The 25,466-nt window shown below is 42.8% G+C and overlaps 1 protein-coding gene across 2 annotated transcripts in view; it reads left to right on the forward strand.

The window, feature by feature from the left end:
• The window catches only part of nbas (NBAS subunit of NRZ tethering complex), a 239,159-nt gene that overhangs the window by 91,301 nt on the left and 122,392 nt on the right, over positions 1 to 25,466 (forward strand). For both annotated transcript variants that reach the window (XM_072678887.1, XM_072678895.1), the window contains exons 30-35: positions 787 to 1,019; positions 10,287 to 10,399; positions 14,848 to 14,961; positions 17,329 to 17,442; positions 20,540 to 20,697; positions 24,291 to 24,362. In XM_072678887.1, coding sequence (XP_072534988.1) covers positions 787 to 1,019; positions 10,287 to 10,399; positions 14,848 to 14,961; positions 17,329 to 17,442; positions 20,540 to 20,697; positions 24,291 to 24,362 — 804 coding nt within the window. The remainder of the gene's footprint in view (positions 1 to 786; positions 1,020 to 10,286; positions 10,400 to 14,847; positions 14,962 to 17,328; positions 17,443 to 20,539; positions 20,698 to 24,290; positions 24,363 to 25,466) is intronic.

Here is a 25,466-nt window from a genome sequence, read left to right on the forward strand (position 1 = left end):
GGTCAGAGTTTAATGCCGACTTGCTGGAACCCATGGACAAATCGATCCTGGTGTGAACAGTCCAGGCTGGTGGAGGTGGGGTATTAGTGTGGGGAAGGTTCTTGGTACACTTTTGACTGTTGATACCGTTCAGTCATATCTGTTTGGGGGATGTTGACCATCAGCATAATTGTAATAATAATATGACCATAATTTACCAGCTTATTATGGTTGCTTCCGTCATGATGATGCACCACAGAGCAAGTCATCTCAAACTGGTTTTATTAACACGACAACCAGCGGTCAGTGTTCTTCAGAGACCTTCCGAGTCACCGGATCTGAATCTAGAAGAACGCATTTGTGATGTGGTACAATGGAAGATTCACAGCATGTAAGTCATGTGAGGGAAATATTTTCTTTGCCACTCTTCTAAGAACCCATGCCATGATGAATGGAGGCTGTTTTGAGAGTGCAATGTGTATATATGAGTGTTCCTAATAAAGTGCTCACTGAGAGTACGCACTGTTTGTATACACAGACACCATTCGTCTGACACCTTCGTTTTTGTGAGTGTTGGATATGCCTTTCTTCTTTTACCCGTGGCTGACAGGAGTGTGCCATGCAGCTGCTCTCTCTCTTGTCATGTTAGCTGGATTGCGTGTTGAGTGAGACAGGTTCCGTATGGCTCCTAAAGACAGTCTGTCTATTGATTAAGGTCAAGTGATTAATTACTGCTCATTCACTGCAGCTCTCATGGGCTCTCACGCCTACAGAAATACCCCCCTCTCTCTCTCTCTCTTTGTCTAGGTGTTTGTGGAGAGTTTGCTGTGTTCTGGTCGTGAGGAGAATGTGAAGCTGGCTGGGCAGCTCATGCAGCGGAGCTCTGTGTCTCAGGATGTCCCAGGCAGCGCCGCGTTCCGGGGTAAAGCTCCGGCGTCCCGAGTGGCCTACACCCGCAGCATGGAGCTGGTGCTAGCTTCCGCCCGGGAATACTTCAACTCCTCAGCCACTCTCACTGACCCCTGCATCAACCTGGCTCGGTAGGTCCAGTGACCCTCAGCATTAGCCTCTACACAGACCACTCAGAGAATATTGTGTACCTTTTCCTCTTGCTCATTTTGCACTTCTTTAAATAGCGCGTCTATCATTGCCTCTCCCGGCTCGGCACGCCGCTAACGGCACTGTGCAACTCTGGTGAAGCAGGAAGGACAGTGTTTAAGAGAACTGTATAATGCTTCGTAACCCGAGTCATGTCTGTGTTAAATCCTGTAATATGACTGTCCACGTGCTAAGGAATGGCTCAAAGCATGAATTCCACTCCCCGACTGTAGGAGCCGCTAAAGGTGCCGCTTTGAGGTGGTAGTTTGAGGCTTTACCACTTTCTTCAAATCTAGTTTAAGCAACAGACCATCAGTTTGCTATTGATTCTGTCAAAGTGACCACACATCCCTCTCACTATAAACGCTGTCAAGTTTTTCACATACGTTTCCATAAAAACCTTCAGACATCTGAGTGTATTGATTGGCTCTTTAAAGTAGAATTCAGTCAATTCAGCTCGTAGGCTTCTGGAGGACCTAGCCTCATTCTACTGAGCACTTCTCTTTGTAGTTCTGTGATGGAGTGATTTTTGAGGTGATTGCGAGGTGCCTGCTGTTATCGATGTACACTGTTTCAGAGTGAAAATGGACCAAAGCAGTGGACACATCTGCATTAGTGTGAATGATGAAACACACAGAAACACTGCTGAGAGGGTCTTACCCCCCCACCTTTGCGTCTCAGCTCTGAGTGTTTGCTATTGTTATCACTGTAATTACCTGCTTTCATCACACTCACTGATACACTCTCTCTCTTTCTCTTTCTGTCTCTCTTCACTGTGTTGTCTTTATTTTTCCACTTCTTGCTTTTATACCTTTATTTATTTTTTTATTTTTCTTTCCAATTTGTCACCCTGCGCTTTCTTTCTTCCTTTTTTTAAAATTCTGTATCTTTCTCTCTTTCTCTTTCTGCTTTCTCTCTCAGCTGGCTCTTTCTCTTTCTCTCTTTCTCTTTCTGCTTTCTCTCTCAGCTGGCTCTTTCTCTTTTTTCTCTTTCTGTTCCTGCTTTCTCTCCCGCTATTCCTCTTTTCTCTCCCTCTCCTTTCCATCTAGCTCTTTCTCTCTTATTTTCCCTTTTTTATTTCCCACTATCACTTTTTTCTCTCCCTCTCCTCCTCTGTCCCACAGTTTATCTTTCTCTCTCTTTCTCTCTCTCTCTCACTCTCTTACTTCTGCTCTTTCTCTCTCCTCTCTTTTTTGTCTCTCTTTCTCTCCCCCTTCTCTACTTCCTGTTCTCTCTCTCTCTCTCTCTCTCTCTCTCTCTCTCTCTCTCTCTCTCTCTCTCTCTCTCTCTCTCTCTGTGTCTGTATTTTGGTTGTTGTTGCTGGGGTAGTTTTTGGGGTGACAGACTCTGAGCAGAGTCTGGAGAGGTGGGCAGGATGTAAAGTGGGTCAGTAATTAGGCCGTCATCTGTTCACTGATGGCCAAACCAAGCCAGCCTCTCCCCTGTATGCGATCACACCCATCCAGCATCGCTGTCTGCCTTTGTGTCCTGCGTGCGCACACACACACACACACACACACACACACACACACACACACACACACACACACACACACACAGAGCTGTGAAGGACAGCATAACTACAGACTATCAGCTTTAATGGACCAGTTGAAAGGAAACAGAAATGTTCAGGTTAATGTGAAAATAATTAGGGCTGTCAATCTGTGAATGCGCGAGAGGGAGGGAGTCGAGAAGACGTGAACAATGAACGAGCGACTTGAGAGGAACAAAGTGACCCAGACACACACAGCCTTCCTTAATTAAATGAGCGTGATGTTTCAGTTTGGGGCTTTTTCAGTGTGTTTATTAGCCTGCTGTGTGTGCTCTGAAATTCTGCTTTGTTGAAGCTAGTAAATTAGCAGCTAACTCAAGGTTTAGACCATGTCAGTTTGCTCCGCTTTGCCGTACTTTGTGATTACTTAGCCTTTTAAGGTTGGAACTGTTTTATAATATTGTCCTTGCAGGAAGCTCTTCTAGTCTAGCAGCCAGTGTTGTTGAGACCCCAGACAACATGCCAGGGGGGGATATAAGCGGAGAATGGCAACCTGTCTGGGTCCCACCGAACAAATTGCATCTCTCTCGTTAACTTTGCATCATCTTTAAGTGGATCAGGGGGGATGGCATCCGTCTTGTTAACTCTGGATTTTTTTGTAATATAATTAGGGCAAGTATTTGCTTTATAGTGCCGCTGTTCAGTGATTTGTACTGCAGCTAAGAGCTGGCCACAACTTGACCGCATTTGACACGACATACTGTATGTTCACTCACCATCATTATTTTGATGCAGCTTCTTGGAAAGCTGTTTAGGTTGGAAAGCTTTTTTGGTCCAAACAGTGTTACACTGTATTGCATTTTACATCATTTTACAAGATTGTTTTTTAACAAAGTCTACAAATCTTTTTCTGAATACATTAACATTTACATTTACAGCATTTAGCAGATGCGCTAATCCAGAGGGGATAAGAAAATACCCTTAGATAGTTGGTATTGGCTAGGATTCAAACAATACCTCTAATCTTAGATTCTATGAAATACAAAAGTCAAGGAGGCCACTACACCTCGCCCAAGTATTCTCGGAAGAGGTGGGTCTTCAGTCTGAGTTTGAAGACAGCGAGCGACTCTGCTGTTCGGACACCCAGGGGAAGTTCATTCCACCACTTCTTTGCAGGACAGAAAAAAGTCTGGACACTTGTTTTCCGTGGATCTTGAGGGATGGTGGGTCAAACCGAGCCGTACTTTAAGCTCGAAGGGCTCTTCGAACTGACCAGCTTTTGATAATTGTCATCAAGTATGGAGGGACTGGTCAATTCTAGGCTTTGTAGGCCAAATGCTTAAGCATTTGGGACCGAGATCTCTACTATACACTATATGGTCAAAAGTTTACGGATTACAGGCTACAAGCAGCTGTAAAAAATCAAGGACATATTTATGCAGACTCCATAGATGAACATTAGCAGTAGAACTAACAATTCTGTGACCTTCCATAATTCCTTTCAATTCAGCTTTATTTAAATAGTGCTTTTCACAACAAATGTACACTACAGAGGTCCTGGTCCGAGCCTATTCTTAACAAGCCAGAGGTACAGTGGCAAAGAAAAACTTCCTCATGCTTAGAGCAAGAAACTTTGAGACACCTGATGTATCCACAAATGACAGAACAACAAGAAAAAGGGCAGAAAGAGTGAGATAATGAAGAGCTATGGGTATTCTGACAGCAGGCCATGAGCTATGTGAGTGTAGGACACATGCTCGGTCATACGCACAGCTGTGCAGTATCTAGAGTGGTGTGAATGAATCGATGCGAAGATCCAGAGCAAAACCGCATCGCAGCAGGCAGCAGGGTACTGGAGAGCAGAGTCAGGCAGCCCTTTCCTGTTCTAGCATTAATGTGCCCTTGTGCACAAAGCTAGGTTCAAGACCCTTAGTTTAAGATGGTCACTTTAGGAAGCCAGGCATTCTAATCCAACACCAGCACCTGACCTTCTTTTAACTGATAAGTGTACAAATACCCACATACACATACATATATGTCTTGAAATGGCATTTCCAGCAAGCTCATATAGGTCTGATGGTCTGGTGCAGAATTATTATTCACTGACATTTCTCCATTTCTCTGCTATAAAGCCGAACACTGACCCAAGCTGGCTAGCTCACGGATGCTTTTGGAAGTGTGGGTGTGTAAGTGTGATTGTGTAGGGCTATTGGCTCAATCACTGCATGACGAGCAGAGCTCACACTTGCTTTGACACGTAGTTATGACTGGGTCACCGAGACCTTTCAACAGCTCTCTGGATGTTTTTGCACATTTTTGTTAAGGTTGTGGTACTGATCTGTTCCAACTACCCTTGAGTTCTTCTCCCTCACCTGCACCCGCCTACTCTCTGGAACTGCTGTCTCACTTTCAGTGGCCAACATTCAACAAAATGGATCAAAACTCCTTAAGAGCACTCCAGAAATGTGAATGTGAATTTTAGAGGCATATCTGTGTTAGGTTTTAGTCCAGGTTCCAGACTTCTTCTTGGTAATGAAGGTGCGAAAATAACCGTCAGCCTAAAATTTCCAAAGAATGCATGTGTCTGGTATTTTAAGTTGTTCTTGATATATAAAGTGTGTGACTTTGCTTGATCATATTTACAACCCTGTTATTTTTGTCTCAGAATGACACATGCTGACTTTTGCTGTGCTTGCCCTTCTGATGTGTGTTAGACTCCAGTGTGGGAGTCAGCTGTGGTTGGTAGAGATGGTAAAAAGCTAGCATTAGCTTTTAGCCTAGTGTGAATTCCAGCTATCACTACTTTCTGCGCCTAGTTTGAGCTCCTCTTCTTCTGATGCTGGCGCAAAAAAGGCACAGTCATGAGGCCTGGTCCACAAACCATTTGGAGGTTTTGAAATCGGCCCAATATGCATTTGAAGGAGTGTGAACAGTGTTTGAGGTCCACAGTACGTCACTTCCATGTAAATGAAACTCATTATTCAAATATTTCAGGGGTTACCCAACATGATTTTAAGCCTTATTTTAGCTTGTCAGTCAAGCTGAGCCTGTGCTGGTTGGCCCTAGTCTGTAGATTTTACTTCCTTTGAGCCGACGTTGGAGAGAGTAGTAGTCAGTGAGGGCGACGACCTATTTCAGTCCAGTCGGAGCATATTAGACATGTTTTAAGAACTGATGCCCTCTGTACTCTGTATAATGATGCTAATTTCTGTTTGCGCCTTTGATAGTTCAGTGTTCTCAACCAACCACCATTAGTACAAATTGAATGCTGCTTAGGCCAGTTATTTCAGCACAGTAACGTCAAGTATTTGAAGCCTGGGACAGACGTGTGTGTTGCAGGTTTACAGGGGATCCTTTGGTAAAGCCTAGCTGAAAGTTATTATTATTATAGTCGGTAATTATTAATATGAGTACGTTCTTGAGAGGTGTGAATTTCCTGACGCACACTGAAGCATCTCAAGTGCTGATTGCTCTTTCTTGTGGATGATGTTGAGCATTGCAATGACTTAAGGATACCCTGTTCAGCATTCAAATTGCAGACTAATCTCTAAGCCCTTTTAGCCACTATAGGAAGCCATTATCATTGAGCGATTGAAGGTGCATGCCCACAGAAGTTGTAGTGTTTAATGTGTAGAGGGACATGCAGACATGTTTTTGGTCTTCCTGTAGCAAATTGGAATTAGATGGGGTGGTATCAGTACAGTACAGTAGGTACTTTATGGCTGTGTCTTTTGGGAACTAGGCTATAATTCCTGATTACTTGCCTCAACCCTCAAAAACATCGCTGGGAGGATTTGGATCAGCAAATGTAAGCCATGTCTTCTCAACAGACCTCAATGCAAAGCTCTGTCCATGAAGCAAAGTTTCTTTTACCTGAATGAGCATGAATTTTCACAAACGCACTCGAGAATCTTATGGAAAAGAAATATTAGAGGTTGATTTCATGCACGACCAAACAGTCTTGTTAAAAACACCAAGTGGTTTTCAAGGACAAATGGTAAAAGAGCTCTTTAGATGTGATATAACTGAATAAAGAAGACCTACTTCTCTGTGTGTGTGTATGTGGGGGCTGGTAATAGTTTGTGTGTTTGTGTGGCGATCGTTTTACTGGATTCACTGGTTGTGTAATAAAACAGGCTTTGGAGTAAACACTGAGTGGGTTTAGTAAGTTCTTTTGGGGGGCTTGTTTTTCCCCAGGCGACTTTGTTCCTCCAGAGTGCCTGAGTCTCTAATGGACTGCGGTAAATCTTGGACGAGGAGCGTCAGTGCAAAGATGTCCTCTTGGCCATTACGTAAAGTTTCACAGCTCTGTTGGAAAGGGTTCTGCAGAGACTCATGTGTTGCTTCTGTGGTGGTGTTTTTCTCACCTCTCTGGTCTTCTTGGACATCTCAAGTGAAATGTTGTGTCTGTATGTCTATCAGACAGCCTTGGTGTCACAATGGGTTTGTCTGAAGAGAAGAAGAGAGAGCCGCCTGTCCCTTCCTTTAGCTGTTGTTTAAGACTCATCAGAGCAGCTGTGGCTATAGTATTTGGTTGCAGGTCTACCTGAAGCAGCCACACTTCTGGAGCCAACCAGCATTACTGATAATACCTCTCTGAATAAACTATATAATAATAATTCAAATAGCATTACACGTCCACCACTACTACTACCCCAAACACCTCTACCACTACTACTACCCCGAACACCTCTACCACTACTACCACCACTACTACTACCCCTGCTGTCACTACCAACTGCACTGCAAACTACTACTGCAACTACTTCTACTGCAACCGATACTGCTGCTGCTACTACTACTACTACTACTACTATTGCTACTATTGTTGCTACTGCAACTACTACTACTGTTACTGTTGTTACTGCTACAACTGCTACTATTGCTACTATTGTTGCTACTGCAACTACTACTACTGTTACTGTTGTTACTGCTACAACTGCTACTATTGCTACTATTGTTGCTACTGCAACTACTACTACTGTTACTGTTGTTACTGCTACAACTGCTACTATTGTTGCTACTGCTATTACTACTACAACTACTGCTACTGTTGTTACTGCTACAACTACTACTATTGCTACTATTGTTGCTACTGCTATTACTACTACAACTACTACTGTTGCTACTATTGTTGCTGCTACTACTACTACTGCTGCTGCTTCTACTAAAACTACTGCTATTGCTACTATTGTTGCTACTGCAACTACTACTGCTGCTACTACTACTACTACTAATACTAAAACTACTACTACTACTGCTTCTACTACTATTGCTTCTACTAAAACTACTGCTATTGCTACTATTGTTGCTACTGCAACTACTACTACTATTGTTGCTACTGCTACTACTACTACTACTAAAACTACTGCTATTTCTACTATTGTTGCTACTGCAACTACTACCACTGCTACTACTACAACTACTGCTACTACTACAGCTACTTCTATTGCTACTATTGCTGCTACTACTGCTTTTACTACAGCTACTGCTACTGCTGCTACTACTACTACCACTGCTACTACCAAAACCACTGCCACTACTACTATCCTTACTGCCTCTACCATCTGCACTACAGGCTACTACTGCAACTAGTACTACTGCAACCAATACTGCTGCTGCTACTACTACTCATGCTACATCTACAAATATTACTACTGCTATCATCACTACTGCTGCTACTAAAACCACTACTGCTTCACCACTACTACTGCTACAACAACTGCTACCAGCGCTGCCATCACGACTGCTACTTTTACAAAGATTACCATTGCTACTACTGATACTACCACAACCACTACCACTATCCCTACTGCCACTACCAACTGCACTACAACTACTACTACTACCAGCACCACCACATCTACTACTGCAACTACTACTACTGTCGCTGCTACTACTACTACTAATGCTACCTCTGCCACCACTACTACTACACAACTTCTGAAACTACTGCTGCTACTACTACTACTGTTGCTGCTACTACTACTAATGCTACCTCTGCCACCACTACTACTACACAACTTCTGAAACTACTGCTACTACTACTACTACTGTTGCTGCTACTACTACTAATGCTACCTCTGCCACCACTACTACTTGCTACTACTACCACCACTATCGCTACCACTACTACCAGACAAGTCAGTGGCAAACCCTGCATTACAGTATTGGTTTTAACAAACTATTGTCCAGGTTTCCCTTTGGAGAATCCCTGCTGCCAACTTAAAGGCTGTCCCATACCGTTATTAACTAAGCTGCTAATAAAGCCTTCTGCTAAAGTCTTCTTGTTCCTCCCTCTACCCCTTGCACTGTAAGTGGTTACCTGACCAATGTAGGTGCGATGCACGTCTAATGAGTGTGTTAAAGTTAGCGAGGAGATACCAGAATTGAAACAGCCCCTGGAAAGACCCTAAGACAATAGCACACATTTCAAACGGCACCTTTACCTTGTGCTTAAACACCCTCAAGCATTGTATTCATGACCTGTAAATGCCACATTTCCGTTTGAGGATGACCTCTTTTTAACAGTGCAATGCAGATTTGCTACCATTAGCCTCACAGTTTTATGACCTGCTTGTACAGATGGTCACTCGAATTTTGTTCTGTTGACCTCCACTGAGTAGATTTAGATCCCTGACCTGTACATGTGGCAGTGTATATTTAGTCTGAATGACCTCTATATTGTAAAGCTATTCCAGTCACCTGCAGATTTGACTTACCTGTATATTTTCCATGGATTTAGTTGAACAACCTCCCTTCGTGTGAGAAAGTCAAGATTTGTCCTAAATGACTTTACTTCAATTGATTAAGTTCAGATACAGTAAATATATACTTCCAGTAGACTTGTTTCCTTTCCCTTGCATGACCCTTTTGTAAAGATGACCATTCAGATTTCGCTCCATTGCCGCCCTCTATTAACTAGATCTGTGACCTCTGTTCTCGAGGCAATGTGTATTTACCTAGTGTCCTCCATTTTATCAATTGAATTCAGTGACCTCTGACCATTAAACAATGTAGATTTTTACATGAGGCAATAATCTTTACCATTATTCCCAGTTACCTTAATTCCATAGGTTTGATTCGGTGACTTCTTTGTCCATGGCCTGTGTCTCTATCACACAATTCATATTTGGACCCAATAACCTCCATTCCATGGGTTTAGTTTAATAGCTTGTCCATAAGACAATTCAGATTTAGATCCAGTGACGGTCATTCTAAACACTCGGCTCAGTTAACTTTATTGCATTTTATTCCATTGACCTCCATTGCATTGATTTTAGTTTTATGACGTTCTTGTACAGATGACAGTTCAGACTTCCTTCAGGTTTCTTTGCTCTCCATCAAATATATTTAGATCTGTGACCTCTCTGCACTTCTGATCATTTAGATTTAGTTTGAATAACCTCTATTCCATAGATTTAGCTCAGTGACCTTTCTGTACATGAAGAAATGCGGACTTAGCTTCAGTTTCCTCCACATCTTTCATCTAGTTCAGATACACGTGGTAATGAATAGTTAGTAAAATGACTACCATTCCATAGATTTAGTGGTTAAACTGTTTTAGTGGTTAAATTATTGTTATTGTTATTATTATTATTACCCCCCCCCCCTTGATTTACATTGCATCACATTTGTCCCCTGTTTTGTCCCATTTGTACACAATGCAGTGCAGATTTAATTCCACTGCCTGATCATGTGTGTGTTATGTCCTCAGGTCATGTCTGCAGTTGATCAATGATTGTCCTCCTCCAATCCAAGAAGAACTGGACCTCATCAGTGCCCTCTCACGACTGGAAGACTTTGGCGTTAAAGTCCTGCCTTTACAAGGTAACCGCCACGCAAACTTGAAACCTAATATACTATTTTTTTGGAATGTTTTTTGGTCCTCCTCCACACGCACTGCTTTTTCTTATTGAGGCAAGGCAGGAATAATTTTATTTGCACTGTTTAAAGGAGGGATCATCAGTGAGAGTTCTAAAAAAGCTCTCCTCCCTGAAGCTAGGGGAGCCTGCAATGAAAGTTTGATAAAGTTTGAAGTAGAGTAACAGGGCCAGAAGTAGAACATTTTGTTTAAATTGCACTCGAGGGAAAGAAAAATCATCATCATGTAAATTACTCAGTGGCTATCCAGGAACCCGCTACTCGTACGGCGCGGAAGGAAGGTTTATTTTTTTTTTCTCTGTGTTGGGTAATTGGTGTGACGTGTGTACTTTGTGAGTGCGTATTAATGTTAGTCTCTTTGAACAAAGGGTGTGTTGTGGTCAACCTGTGATATTCATGCCCACTTTCTCTGTGCTCTCTTTGGCTTTGAAGAAAGTTAGCTGCAGTTCTGTGACTGATTTTTCAATTTTCTGCTGTTTTTGCGGGGCGCGGGAGAACTGCGGTGAGTCGGTTGCGTTTTGCGGTGAACACAAAGGAAATTTAAGGAAATTAGGATGACGTGTTCCTTTTGAAATGCAAGGAAGATCTGGCCTCGGTAATGCTCATCATCTTTGATTACTGATGTTTATTCATTTGCCCTCAGAAAATGTCCTACTCTGGCGCTCTCACTTGTGCATGCTCGCTCATGTGTTCCTCTTTCTCTCTTATCTCCCCCTCTCTCTCTCTATCACAGCTCTCTGTCTTCATCTCTTTCGCTCTCTCTCTTCCTTAGTCTGTCTCTGCTGTGTATCGGCTCATCTGTCAACTTTTCCACCCATTTCTTGCTCTCTCTCTCTCCTTTTTTGGCCCATTAGCCTCAATTGATTACATTCTATTGGAAACATTAAAAGAGAGAGGCTTCTCTCTCTCTCTCTGGGAGCTTAGAAAGACTAAAGGGTTTTTCCCACTGAAGATCTCCTTGGAGCATCTTGGAAATGCTTCAATAAAGCCAGTAAAACTCTCTTCCTAAGCTCCTCTCACCTTTACTTTGGCCAATCATGGTCCAACACCAGTGGGGGGGGGTGAGTCTGGATTTTTCCCCTTATTTTCCCCTTATTTAAGTGTGGGTTAAGCTTATGCTTAGGGTATGTTGGATGTCAAGATCCTGCAGACTGAATAGATGGTCACATGTGAATGTGTTCTCATAACCATAGTGAAAAGTAGATATCCCGATACAGTCCAGTGCGTTTAAATGGGTTGGATTAGAGCAGCATTATGTAGCATTTTTACCATAAAACAACTTTTTTAAAATCATGTTGAAGCCATATTTGTGCGAAACCCTGTAATATTGCTCTGCTGCCATTGCTACTGAGTCCACATGTTTTGTTCCATTTCAGTGCTGGTTCTGTATCTCCCAGCTTGTCCAGTAATGCACATGAAAAGCATGTCCTTTAGTGGCGGCTCTAAGCATGCGCTCCTCCCCATGACTGTAGGGGGAGGCCAGGAGCAAGAAATGCTCCTCCCGCAGAGTGCTGCTTTTGAGTCCAAATGTTATTCACGACCTGCGTGAGTGAGGCGTGCTTTCAGAACAACCCGAGCAGCTTAATGTGAAACTGTGAAATCTTGCAGTATCTACAGTTCTAGTGTTTAATTACAGAGTTTGAGGGAGACACTTTCCTCCAGGGCATGGGAATGTAAAATTTGAGGGTACTAGGGAAGTAGACTACCATCACGTCTTTCACACTTGAATTACAGCTAGTTTAAAAATGAAACTATCACGGAAGCCGCACTGCAACTGTAGTTTGAAGCCACCCCTAAACGGCACACTACTGAGTGCATTTTTTAAAATTATTATTATTATTATTTATTTATTTATTTATTTATTTATTTATTTATTTATTTATTTATTAAGTTGACATAATGTGAATCTGGCAGTTGACTTCCATTAAAGTAAAGAAGGGTTTTGAGCCCCGGGTGCAATTGGCCTTGCTGTCACTAGGGTGGGTAGATGGTGCTTGCCCCCCACATCACTCTAGTGTGATGCTGGCCGTCACTGGCATCTGGTAGCTGATGCGTCAGAGCCTGGTATACGGCACTTCCCTCCAGACTCATTGGTTGCCTGATGCATCCTCAATAACATGGGCGTAGCATCTGGCCATTTGTACTGTACATAGATAGATGTGAACTTCCTCGGGCTGCACCGATTATGGTTTACAAGTCCACAGGACCACGACAAGCCCTCTTCCTGAAACACGGTGTTCTGATGGGCTCCAGGTAGGGCTCATAAGGGAGGAGCTCAGCGGCCCTGGGAGTTACCCAATATATATAAGACTACATATAAGACTACATATATATGTAGTCTTTTCTGTCTCTATTGCTCTGTGCCTGGTCATATCTGTCCTATTTACCTCCTTCTGCCCAGGGGAATTTTGAACTATTTCTGTTCCCAATTCACCAGGCTCCTGGAGGAAGATCCAGCAAGAGATGGAAGGCAAAGGAACAAAGGTTTAAATTAAATCAAGAAAGCAAATACCTGTGCAGAGGCACACTCTTCACACTTTCTACCCCTGTTGAAGCAACATTAATATAATAAACAGCTTATTATGGACTAGACACCAAACAGCATGTTACATTTGGTTCCATTCAGCATTTTAAATCTTTAAGGAGGCTCCCAAGGGGCTCTGCTGTCCTGAGTGTTGGGAGATCTCAGGTCTGATCCCCGGTGATCCCATAGCCATACTTCGCTGGAAGTCCCAGAGAGTATAATTGGCCTCACTCTCTCACTCTGGGTGTGTAGGATGGCCCTCCATCAATGGGAGGTTAGCCAGTGCAAGTGTCTGTTAGTTGATGCAACAGTACTGGTAGTAGGGGATCTCCTCCTAGCTAGTGGGTGGGATGGAAAATGACTTAATAATTGGGTTGAAAACTGTGCCTAAAGAAATACATCATATTCTAGGCATTAATGTTATTTTTTTGCATTTTAGAAACATGATGGACACATGATGTAATTTTGAGCGTCTTACATACTCAAAACAGGCTTTATATCATTCATATTACCAACAATAGCGACTCCAAACTTCATCAGTATACACTCCTTGGGGTGACACACTCACACACTCGAGTTAGTGGAGCTGGTGTAAGTGTGTTTGGCAGGCGCAGACTGTGGCTAGACAGAGCCGGTGAGTCTCAGGTGTGGCCCCTGCTGCGTCCCCTTCAGGATCTAATCCTCTCTGGCCCGGGCCGGCAGGGCTCGCTGCAGCAGTCCTGATCCAGCTGTTCAATATTTCAACGCAGAGCTCAGCCAAGCATCAGAGACACCCCGCACGGACATCCAATTACCACACATCACTCCACCATCACTCAATACTCTTCAGTGCATCAGTGGAAGACCAGGCCTGACCCCAGTCTGTTCCTGCATTTGCCTTATGGCTAGATAGCTAGGTACAAGCTTTCAGTGTGCTGTAATGGGTCAAGAAGGGGTGGGGGACACCATAAAATGAAACTTTTTAAAAGTTATTGCCATAAAAACAGAAAGGCTTGACTAAATGTGTACAGATCCTTACAGTTTGCAGGTTTTCAGTGTGTGTTTTTGATTCTTTTGATGACTTGATGCAGAGATGAGGACTTGAGTCAGTCAAGTCTTTAGACTTTTGCCACTTGTCTTGGGCTCCAAGAAGAAAGACACATGAGCAAAATCTTTATTGAATATAAAGAAAAAGACTCAGCATGACTTGGATCCGTACCTCAGAGAGTTTAGACTTGACTTGGACTTGCAGCTCAGAGACTCGAGACTTGAGACTTCACTCAGATTCACTCAGATTCTCAAGACTCACCCCTAAGAAACTCTAACCTTGACTGAAATTCTCAACAAAGTCTCTAGACTCACACCACATAGACTTGTCTTAGACCTGCAACAGAGACTTGAGACTTGTGTTGGACTTGAGACTTGACTCTGACTCACACCTCAGTTACTCTGAACCTAAAAATTAGGACTTAGAAACTTGTCTTGGACTCGCACTACAGAGACTTGAGACTTGTCTTGGACTCGCACTACAGAGACTTGAGACTTGTCTTAGACTCGTACCACAGAGACTTGAAACTTGTCTTGGACTTGCATCATGGGTGCTTGAGACGTGTCCTGGGCTCGCACCACAGAGACATGGGACAGGACCCACATTCACATCTTAAGCATTTGAGATGTAACTCTGACTTCTATTTCATAGTCTCAAGTCTTGAATCGGAAACGGGCCGCAAAACCCTTTGACTCGCACCTCAGACGCATAACTCTCAGATATCCCTCAGATATTTGGGACTCGCACCTGAGACCCTTGTCACCCATCAGCATCTGCTTTAATGAACTGAATCTGCTCAATTTAAAGATGACCTATTGCATTTCTTTTCTCCTCTTTCTCCAGTGCGTCTGCAAGATGACTGCCTCTCGCTGATAAAGGAGTGCATCTCCCAGTGTCCCACAGCCTACAAACAGTCCACTCTGATGCTGGAGCTGGCCAGGCTACTGCGAGTGGCAGGTAACACCATATCAATAATGCATTTTCAGTTATGTTCATGAACACATTGTTGTTTTTTTCTTTCCTGTTACAATTGACGTGTGAAAATACTTTAATCTAGGCCACTGGTGACCTTCAGCTGGATTTACGAATTCCGTCCGTGCCCTTTTCAGAGCTAATTTCACTCTGATAGCGTAGCTGTCACTAGCAATGCTACCGTGACTTCGAAGAGTGCTGCCACAAGACATCCCCAGGCAGACTCGACACTCTAGGCAGGTGCACGCGGCCCGATGTGAACTGTTCCTGATGCAGGTAGCACGGTGCTCTTGCCACAACAGTGTACGTTTCAGCATCTGTGAGAGAACAGCTCCTCGTCCCTTTACTTAAACAGTGCTAATCTGTCTGCTCTCCGCCGAATGCATAATTTACAACACCCCTTGACTACAGGGTGATGATCCCATCTAAAGGTGATATAAAAAAAGAAGCTGCTCATTCATTTAAAGACCTCTCCATTTGAAGGTTAGCGGTGGATAGCAGCTGTTCAATAGTAGCCAGCACTTCATGAATGAAAAATCAGACTGTGTAAGAACCGGCATATGCATCAGTGAATCGATAACTCTGAAATGTTGGCACGATTCCGATAGAGTCAAGACTTGTGTGCATGATGAATCCTGCAGCTTGGAAGATCAGAAAACGCATATGTCCGTCTCAAGGAGCAGAAGGACGAGAGGTCATGGGTAGTTCACTTCAACTTGTTTTCCAGACAGAATAATGTACTTTTGCTACTTGTCAGAGGCTTTCGTAATCCCCATGTTTTACTCTTCATGATGCTCACAGGAACAAGTGTATATATATATGTGTGTGTGTGTGTGTGTGTGTGTGTGTGTGTGTGTGTGTGTGTGTAGCTGATCAAAGAGCAGATGGGGAGTTAGGGAGAGAAACCTGAGTTAATGCAGAAGTTTGTTACCCACTCTGCATTCTGATTTTACATAGCACTGGTTGAGTAGAACTTTTTCATGTTGTCTTCCTTACTCTCGCTCACTCTCACAGTCATACACACACACACACACACATGCACACAGGGGTAGATTAAAATAATTTGCACGGGCCATTTAGGCCCCCGACTTAAACCAGCGGATATCAAGGCCCTTTTTTTTTTCCCCCACAGTGTTGTCAGCTGGAGGAGTTAGCATTCAATCCCACTGTCCATCTCTGTCTCTGGGTGTGTTAATTGTATGTCACAGGTCTTTGTGCCTAAACAGCGCTTGTGTTGTGTGTGTGTTCAAATTGAGTTACTTCTGTTGAACTTGAATTGGGGGCAAATCCCAAGCCATGCTGCTGTGCCATCAGCAGCCGGAGCCTGAGGGAGCACAGTCAGCCGTGCATCAGGGAGCATCACTCTAAAGCCTCTATTGGCTTGTGCAGTGGAGCTGGGGACTCCTTATGTGGGCGCCTTCCTCCGAGCATGCTGGCTGCCCGGCAATGCCACATCGGCACCAGTTTGTGACAAGGCTGACTTGGCATGTATCGGAGGAGATGTGTGAGGTACTCTCCTCATGTCGGAAACATAGCTCAGGCTAGGAGAGTTACGAATGGATGGGTTCATTGGCAGTACCGAATGGGAAGGGGGGGAAATCCACACACAAATTCCCAAAGGAAGTTGGCATTTACAGTTGCACCCCCCCAAAAAAAATGTGTTGTAAAGAGCAGTGCAGGAACATTCCAAACTTTTGAGCACTAACATATGAAGAATGCTGCAGCATTGGGATATCACACTGCATTGACTCTGATTTCTCTCTCTGACGTCCATGAGCTCTTTGATCAGCCCTACACACATTTGTATGAAAAATGCCCCAATCAGTGTTTTGATCATGTGCTCGCTTGATTAATTCATTTGCTTACTTTGGACAGAGATCAAAGCGGCTCCAAAAAGTGCTGCTGTTGATGTGAGGGAGAAAAATATCTGCTAAGCATCTCAGCAGTCATCCAAGTAGTTACCGATGGGGGAAAGTAAATGTCTCGGAGGACTTTATTTTATCGCCGAACAAATTAATATTTTTTCTGGTCTCGTCAGGCTGTTTTTTGCAGCGCTCTTCCGGGATGTTTTGTTTTGGGCAGATGCGTTTCTCTTTATTTCTTTTTTGTGAAGGGTAGAAAAAGCACCACATCAGCTGTCTCTGATCTTATATGTGTATTAGTTTGCAGCATATTGACTTACCGCTCCATTATGTCGGAGGGAAAGGCTTTTGAAGAGAATCGATTTTTCAGTCTGGTCCGCTACTGCTTGCTAACGGAAGTTGTGATTGCAACCTGACGAGCCTGCTGACTCTGTTCCTTTTGTGTATGCGTGAATATGTCTGTGTGTGTGTCTCCTTTGTGCCCGTGTAGGTGACGATGAGGCCCGGCGGAAAGGCCAGGTCCTAACTCTGTTGGCTGAGCAGGCTCTGCAGTGTCATGACTACAAAGCCTCCTACATCCACTGCCAGGACCTGATGGCTGCAGGTGAGACACGGCAAAGCCAGATTTCAGAAAGCACCATATCTTTTCCTTCCCAGCTCCTCCACAGGCTGACCGTAACCAATTTTACCTGCTTTCTGAATTGCTCCTCCTGTTTAATGTCCTTTGTGCAGGTGTTGGAGAATGGGTGTCTGCAGTATTTCCCCTTGTAGTGGGTTATGTCCATTGACGTGAAAGGGAAAAGCTCTTGTTAACAAGATAGTTGAGTGATATACACAATTTTCCATTTACCTCAAACATAGTCCACCGGACATCAGAGTTTGATTGCCAAGTTTGCTTTTCTTGTTGTTTTTTTAATTGTTACATTTTGAGTTAATGTACTCAATTAATAGTAAAACCTAGTGATTATCCTGACCTAGGATAACTAGACCTTCTCTGACTGTTATTAAAAAAAACTGGACTTAGACTCCAACATGACTATTACTCCTGTTTCAGTTAATATCAGTCTCAAATTTTATATTTTGTGTAATGACATGGATATTAGCATATCATGGATCCTGTGATAGGCTCAGTAGTGAACAGCCCTGCCCCTTAGACATTTTACCATGTGTTCATCAGCTTAAATAATTCATTTAAACTCAGCCAAAGCCCAATCAGATCTTGCAATACTCGCTATGTTAATCAGTATAGCCTTTAATACCGGTAGCCTGCAAATCTCTCTGCACCTAACGTGTCTTGGCTTCACCAACTACATTTTGTTTTAGGGCAGAAGTATTCCTTTAACCTACTTTTCTTGAAGGTGATTGGATGGATGCATCAGATTGATGCCTTTAGTATTGGCCCACTGGGGCGTTATATCAGTCAGCACCAGAAGGAAAAAAGCTCAGTCTGATTAAGCTGAAAGGTCAATAGCCCCAGTTCGTCTTCTGAAAGAGTCCGTTATGTGACCCTGTGGACAAAAGTTTTGAACATTGCATATAAGTCAGTGTTTAATTTAAAGGCCAGAGCTTTAAAGCTTCCCAAGTTAGTCGAGATGACTTATCCTGGAGCTGATGGTTTGAGTGTATTGCTCTACACTGCAGAAATAATACCCAGGCAAAAAGCCTCTCAAAACATCTCAACTATATTCAGTATATCAAACATTTCTCTTTGTACGATTGCTGTAAGAGTAGTGAAACATTATTTAGCTCATATGTTAGATAGTGTAACATGTTGTAAAGTGGATTAATACAATTTACTCACAGTTTCTCATGAGTAGCAGGTAAACCATATTGAAATAAGCTATGTTCCTACAGCAGTTGCATTAATAAATATATAGATATTTGCTGCATGAAGGGTTCTATACGTATGTATGTATTTAATGTGGTCTACTACAGCCCCCTTGCCTTTCATTTCCTCCTAAATAAATCAGATCATACTAATATTCATTAGTATCCTCAGCCTGTGTTTGAGGTGAAATCAGATGGATCTCTCTATGCGTCTGTGTTTGTCTTTGTGTAGGAGCTGGGCATCAGTGAGAAGCCGATAGTGTTATGTGGGTGTGTCTGTCTGTCTGTCTGTGTGTGTGTGTGTGTGTGTGTGTGTGTGCAGCAGTGGGTAGATTAGCGCAGGGTTGCAAACAGAGAAAGTGGTAATCTCTGATTGCTATCGGCAGCAGTCTCTGAGCCCCAATAAAGGCACAGTGGAAAATAGGTTAGCCTTTCTGCTGCTCCATTTCCTAATTACTCACACACACACAGTGCTAAAGATTAGAAAGACGGATGAGGAGAGCTAAAGATATCGTTAGACGTGGGGTGGGGTGGGGCAGAGCGAGTGAGAGAGGTGAAAATCTAGAACACCATCACAGCTGAATCTTTCACTCTTAACAGGTGCCAGAATGAGCACTCCTACCAGACCTGCTGCAGGACCCCACAGTAGTGGACTGTTGTTGTAGGGCAGGTTGGTTTAGATCACAAACCCTGCTGAAAAAAATGTCTCCCACCAAGTTAGCTAATACACAGGACTTCTAATAGAAGGTGGAGGGTTATGTTTTCCTCCTAAATGCCATTCATCATGCTTCTTCTCACCTTCTATTACACTTGGAACACCGCACCAGCGACTCTAACTGTCAAAGACATGTAACTAACCTCTTACTGTTTGTTTGGGCTATATTGCTGAGAGTTCTGTCAGTCTGACACGGTCAGTTCAGCCTGTGGCAGCGTTAGCTTACATGTAGACAACTAAAAAAAAAAATCTATTCTGATTAAGAAAGCAGTCTAAAGAGTCCCACCATGTAAGACCTGTAACTGATTGTATTAAGAGTCTCCTTTTTTTGGCTGCATGAATGTAACCTTAAATCCAATTGGATATTCATCACACCTCCTAAGAAGCCTTTAACCCATCCGTGCAGTGAACACCCATATACTCACTAGTGATCAAGCACACACAGAGAGAGTTAGCATACATGGCTGAAGCAGTGGGCAGCCATTGCTGCGGCGCCCGGGGAGCAGAGAGGGAGAAGGACCTTGCTCAAGGGCCCAACAGTGGCAGCTTGCCGAGCCCGGGTATCGAAGCCACAACCCTGTCATCAATATCCCAGAGCTTTAACCGCTGAGCCACCACTGAAATAAGTTAATTTGGGGCTAAATGTAGGCTTCTTGGTGAAAATCCGATCGTATTAGCAAGTCAGTGTTATGCAGAAAAATGTAAAGGGTTTACAAACTTTCTAGCAGCTCTGTAGATTATCATTAAAAAGATTATAATAAAAATGAAGATTATAGAATAAACAAATAGCTTTAATATAAAAAACAGGCAGTAGCCAGTGACTCATTGTTTACATCCCTGCTTTGCTGTGAAGTGGTTGAGAAAGTGGCATTGTGTTTACTGTATGTGTAAACAGTGGTGGTTTGTAATTGGATGCACTTTATACCTCAGTGGTAATTACTTTGTTGAAAAGTGTCTCTCTCAAGGTCGTTTCCTGTGCATGACTGCATCAGTGTATTTTGTCTAATATTGGAAAGGCAGTGTAGTATTCTTTGTTTTGTATGTTGTGAAAAGAGGGCATAAACAACAGTGAATTGGAATAAATGTAAGCGTATTGTATGCTATTGGCAGTCGGCGCTGCTGCAGTCTGACATTGTCGCATTTATCTGTCTTTCTCCAGGCTACAGTGAAGGTTGGGATGTGTGCTCCCAGCTGGGTCAGTGCGAGACGTACACACGGCTGTTGTCCCGTCAGGAACTGATGGCGTTCGCTCTGACGCACTGCCCTCCCGCCAACATTCAGAGCCTTCTGGCGGCCTCCAGCTCTCTGCAGACGCAGGTGCGTTGATCTCACAGCAACACTGTGGCTACAAGTGAGGCTTTTTACACAAGTGTAGGACCAATTAGTTGTCCCCTGCTCAACATTAGCTTCACCATTAGAAGAGTAGCTGTAAAACTGGCTTCGGATCAGCATTGAACTAGACTTCGCTAACAGGTGCAGGTCACAGCACAAATTTGCAAAACTGTGTGCTTAAAACACAGCTGCCCTTGTTCATCAGAGTTCCCTGCAGTCAAATCTGGTTATGAGAAGAGACTACTACACACATGCAGATGTCTTCAAAATCATCACCAAGTATATAAGTCAGTAAATATATATACATACACTCCAGATGGCAGCTGGAAACCTAAGAACAGAAAGGCAGGTAGAGCAGATTGTAGCTAAAAGAGGGAAATGGAGAGGGACAGGGAGATGGAGGGAGGGAACGAATGTAAGAGACAGAGAGAGAGAGACAAAGATAGATGAACTCAAGGTGAAGTAAATGTTAGCTGGCTAGTGCAAACAGGGACAGATGAGAGTAAACTTAAGAGTAAAGTCAAAGATCTTGTGTAACCAGGGAGGGGGTGGTGGGAGGAGTGGGCAGCGGCTCATTATCATGAATCTGACCAGGGCTGTTGAGACAGGCTAAGAAGGGTGCTGTTGGTGCTGGGTTCTTGATGTATTTTGACCAAAGCTGACTAGAATAATTCATATTTGTATAACTAATTGATTTGGTCCCACTTCACTGCCTGGCAAGTTGTTTGGAAACAAACCAAGAACTGTAGAGGAAGTCAAACCAGCATCACTGGAGACTGGGGAAATAACTAAATTATTCCAACCCAGTGTCTGGTAACTATAGCACCCACAACCGTATATCACCTTCCAATAAAGGAATCAGACTAGCCAATAGTAGACTTACACTTCTGAAACGGGCTGCTTCCATCCAATATGTAGATAGGGGCGACTAAAAGTGGCGTTGCAGTGAGATTTTTAAACAGTGGCTTTGGCTTCTTTGTGGATTCATTCATTCTTGGAGAGAGCGATGCAGCTACACTTCAGCATCAGGAGAAGATCTCCTGAAATGATTTGAGTATTCAGATTTTCTTCTGTTTCAGATGCATCTTGGGTGGATTTGCACCTGCAATTTGCAACTTAGCGACTTTGACGCATTCTGACCATCAGAGGTTATGTGCATATTAGTTCACGCAGGCTTATTTTTTTATTTATTTGTATTTTATATATATATATATATATATATATATATATATATATATATATGATATGGCACAGATCATATTTTCTGAGATTTACATCTCCATCTGAACCACATGCATGTGTGATGAAACCAAATCCATATCCTATTTGTGTGCAACCTTATAAAGAATGGATTTACTTATTTTGTTTTTAAACAACTACACCTTCCAAGCACTTTTCACAATCTTCAGAGTTGATTTGGCAGCAACACCTAATATCAGTAATTGCTGCAAAAGCAATGTATCTGACCTTTTTGTTTGTTTATTTATTTATTTATTTATTTTACTTATTTTGGGGCATTTTTGACAGCTGAGTGCAGTTCGGGGGAAAACCATTTTTGTGACAGTGGCTTTGGCTTTTAGTTAAATGAATCTCAAACGTAGTGTCTCCCCATGTCTGTCACTGTGAACAGTGAAGTGAATATAAGATGAGCTGATAAACAAAAGGAAAGGCAAATACGAACCTTTTTGACTGTAAAAGACCTTCATGGAGGAATTCAGCATCCAATCTTATTTTTAAGTGTCATCTGAAAAGAACAGCCTTTTGCTTGGAAAAGTAGAAGAAAATCTCCCAAACCGAAAGACAAAAGCAATCACATAGTTTTATACTTCCCAAAAGGGGGTGTTACTAAGCACTGACCATGCAGGGTGTCCAAACTTTTGCTTCCGGTTAATTTTTTCCTTTTATTTTTTATATTATTTTGATATTTTGATCATGGGGTCCCAAACTTTCCCTTGCCTCGGTAGGTCTAACAAAGAGCTAATTGGGAGTTCAGTACCTGTGCACAGATCCCTACTGGACATGTAGACCATTAGTTTCATGACTCATAGAGTGCGCTAGGGAGCCATTTGGGATTAAGCCTTATTTTGAGGTCCATGACGCACACGGTTCAAGTCAGAACTGGGCTATTTAGCTTTTTCCGTTGATGTCCCAATGGTTGCTAACCTCCAGCACAGCTTACATCATGTCAGCAACCTCTAAAAAGTGGTTACGGTAAAGGTTCATTACACAAAGCATCTTAGTAGGGCCTGTATGCTGGGGTGATTATGAATAACTTTGCTATAGGTGCACTGTTTTTGCTAAGAGCTTTCTTCTACAGGCTCCCAGTCTGAATACAGTGTGAGTCTGGATGCGCTGAGATGAGGCCAGGTTTCTGTGCGTCCTCTCGCGACCCTGATTTTATTACCGAAAAGCTCTCAATCTTGTTTCTCATGCTCACGTCCTCTCGGTGTAGCTGTATTCTCTTATAAAAATAGGCACTGCTGTGAAGCCTTTCTGCATCCAGAATGGGACTTCTAAAGAATGCCTGAACTCGGCCTTCCTTTATTCCTCTCAGTCATGCTGTCCCTCTCGTCTATTCTCTCCCCGCCTGCATGCACTTTTGAACACAGGATCATGGCAGTCTGCTTCCAGCAGAGTGCCAAAGCACGCTCCTTAAAACTTAAAAAAAAAAAAAAAAAAAAGGCACTCAGTGGTTAATATTTAATTGTACCGTAGAGAGGCAGAAAGGGGTCCAAAAATTGTTTGACGATGAAAGTAAGAGATAAGCATTTTTACCATGTTAGAATATTTGTTTTTTGTCATGTTAGATGCTAGATGTGCCTGTGTTCAGTTGGTTCAGTGATTTAACTAACCATGTTTTAGGTGTGTGTGAACACACTGTATGCGATTCAGATGTATACATATGTAAGTATACACATATATATATATATACAAATACTAGGTAGGGCCTCCTTTTCTCTACAAGATCCAGATCCCATTGACTGGGAAGGCCACTAAACAGCACTGACTCAGTGTCATGAAAGCAGTTCGAGACAACTGTTGCTTCATCATGCTGGAAGTAGCCATTAGAATATGGCTAAACTGTGGTCGTGAAAGGGGTGAACATGGCCAGCAACAATATTCAAATAATCTGTGACATTCAAGCTATTATTGATTAATTGAAAATGTATTGATTGGTATTATCGGCCCAAAGTATTAAAAAAACAAAAACAAAAAAAACACTTCCCCACACCATTACACCACCTCCACCAGCCTGGACTGTTGGCACAAGGCTGGTGGTTGGGTCCATGGATTCATGCTGTTGCTTTAGGGGAGTCTGTGCCCGCTGCAGCCTCAGCTTTCTGTTCTTGGCTGACAGAAGTGAAACATGACGTGGCCTTTTTGCTGATGTGCCTCAAGGTTGGGTATGTTGTGCATTCTGAGGTGCTTTTCTGCTCACCATAGAGTTCCTCTATTACTTGGTTGTTGTTGTTTTTATATATATATATATATATATATATATATATATATATATATATATATATATATATATTGCAGTTCAGTATCTGACAAATTTTGTTTTCTGTTTCTCTGAATAGATTCTCTACCAGGCGGTGAATTACAAGATCGACCCCTCTCAAGCCAAGGCAGTGGGCGAAGATACGGATCAGGTAATGGTCAATAATTGTTTACACACTTGGTTACTGTTTGAGAGCTATGTGCGAGCCGGCTGCACTAAGGCAGATGGGTATGTGTAAAACACCTTGCGGTTCTCTGTGGGTTAAACAGGCTATAAAGCATTTGCTGCATTTTTCATACGCTTTAAATGTGATGGCCTTCGAGCTCCGCTCCTGGCTTAAAGGCTGGCAGTGGCTCACTGTTAAGAGTGTGTTTAAACATTTATGTGTGTGGTGTATATTTTTGTGTGTGTGTGTGTGTGTGTGTGTGTGTGTGTGTGTGTGTGTGTGTGTGTGTGTGTGTGTGTGTGTGTGTGCGCGTGTGTGTGTGTGCACGCGCGCGCGTGTGGCTTTGAGCCATGTCTCAATGTACTGTGTGTTGGTTAAATTAGTAGTTTATGGTCAATTAAGTATTGATGAGGTTGGATAGATTTGAGGGGAGCGCACGTGTGTGTGTGTGTGTTGGCTTTGTGTGTGTGTTGGCTTTGATATAGTCAAGCTTTTTTTATTTTTGCATTTTTTATGACATAAATGACATAAGTGTCAGTAGACTGTAAAATGTTAATATTATATGAATATTGTTTATTAATGAGAAAATCTCCAAAGTTATGCGAACCCTTTCTCAATAATCAAACAGCTCTTCTAATTGCTAACAAGCTTCTTTCATGTCTCCACTGCTATTTGATGCCACTCGTTGGTGAAGATCTTCAATTCTTTTGAGGTTGGATGGCTTCCTTGTTCCCGCCACAGATTCTGCATGGGATTCAGGACTGGACTTTTGCTAGCCTACTCCAAAGCGTTGATAGTGTTTTGTTTAGGCTATTTCTTGACCGCTTTGGCCGTATGCATGTCCAGTGCTTCCCAAGGCCAAGTTTTTTTTATTCTGCAGACTGCCTGATGTTTTCCTCTGGAATCTTAATGTAGTCCTCTTTTCTCATGAAGTTGTTTACTTTGACAAGGTTACATGGCCTATTGGTTGAAAAACACCCCCAAGGCATTACATTTCCACCTCCACGCCTGACTGTAGGTATGGCGTTCTTGGGGTCGGATGATTTTCTTTTCTTTCGCCAGACATAATCAATTTTGTCTCATCTGACA

The sequence above is a fragment of the Salminus brasiliensis genome, chromosome 1, assembly GCF_030463535.1.
Source record: "Salminus brasiliensis chromosome 1, fSalBra1.hap2, whole genome shotgun sequence".
NCBI lineage: Eukaryota > Metazoa > Chordata > Actinopteri > Characiformes > Bryconidae > Salminus > Salminus brasiliensis.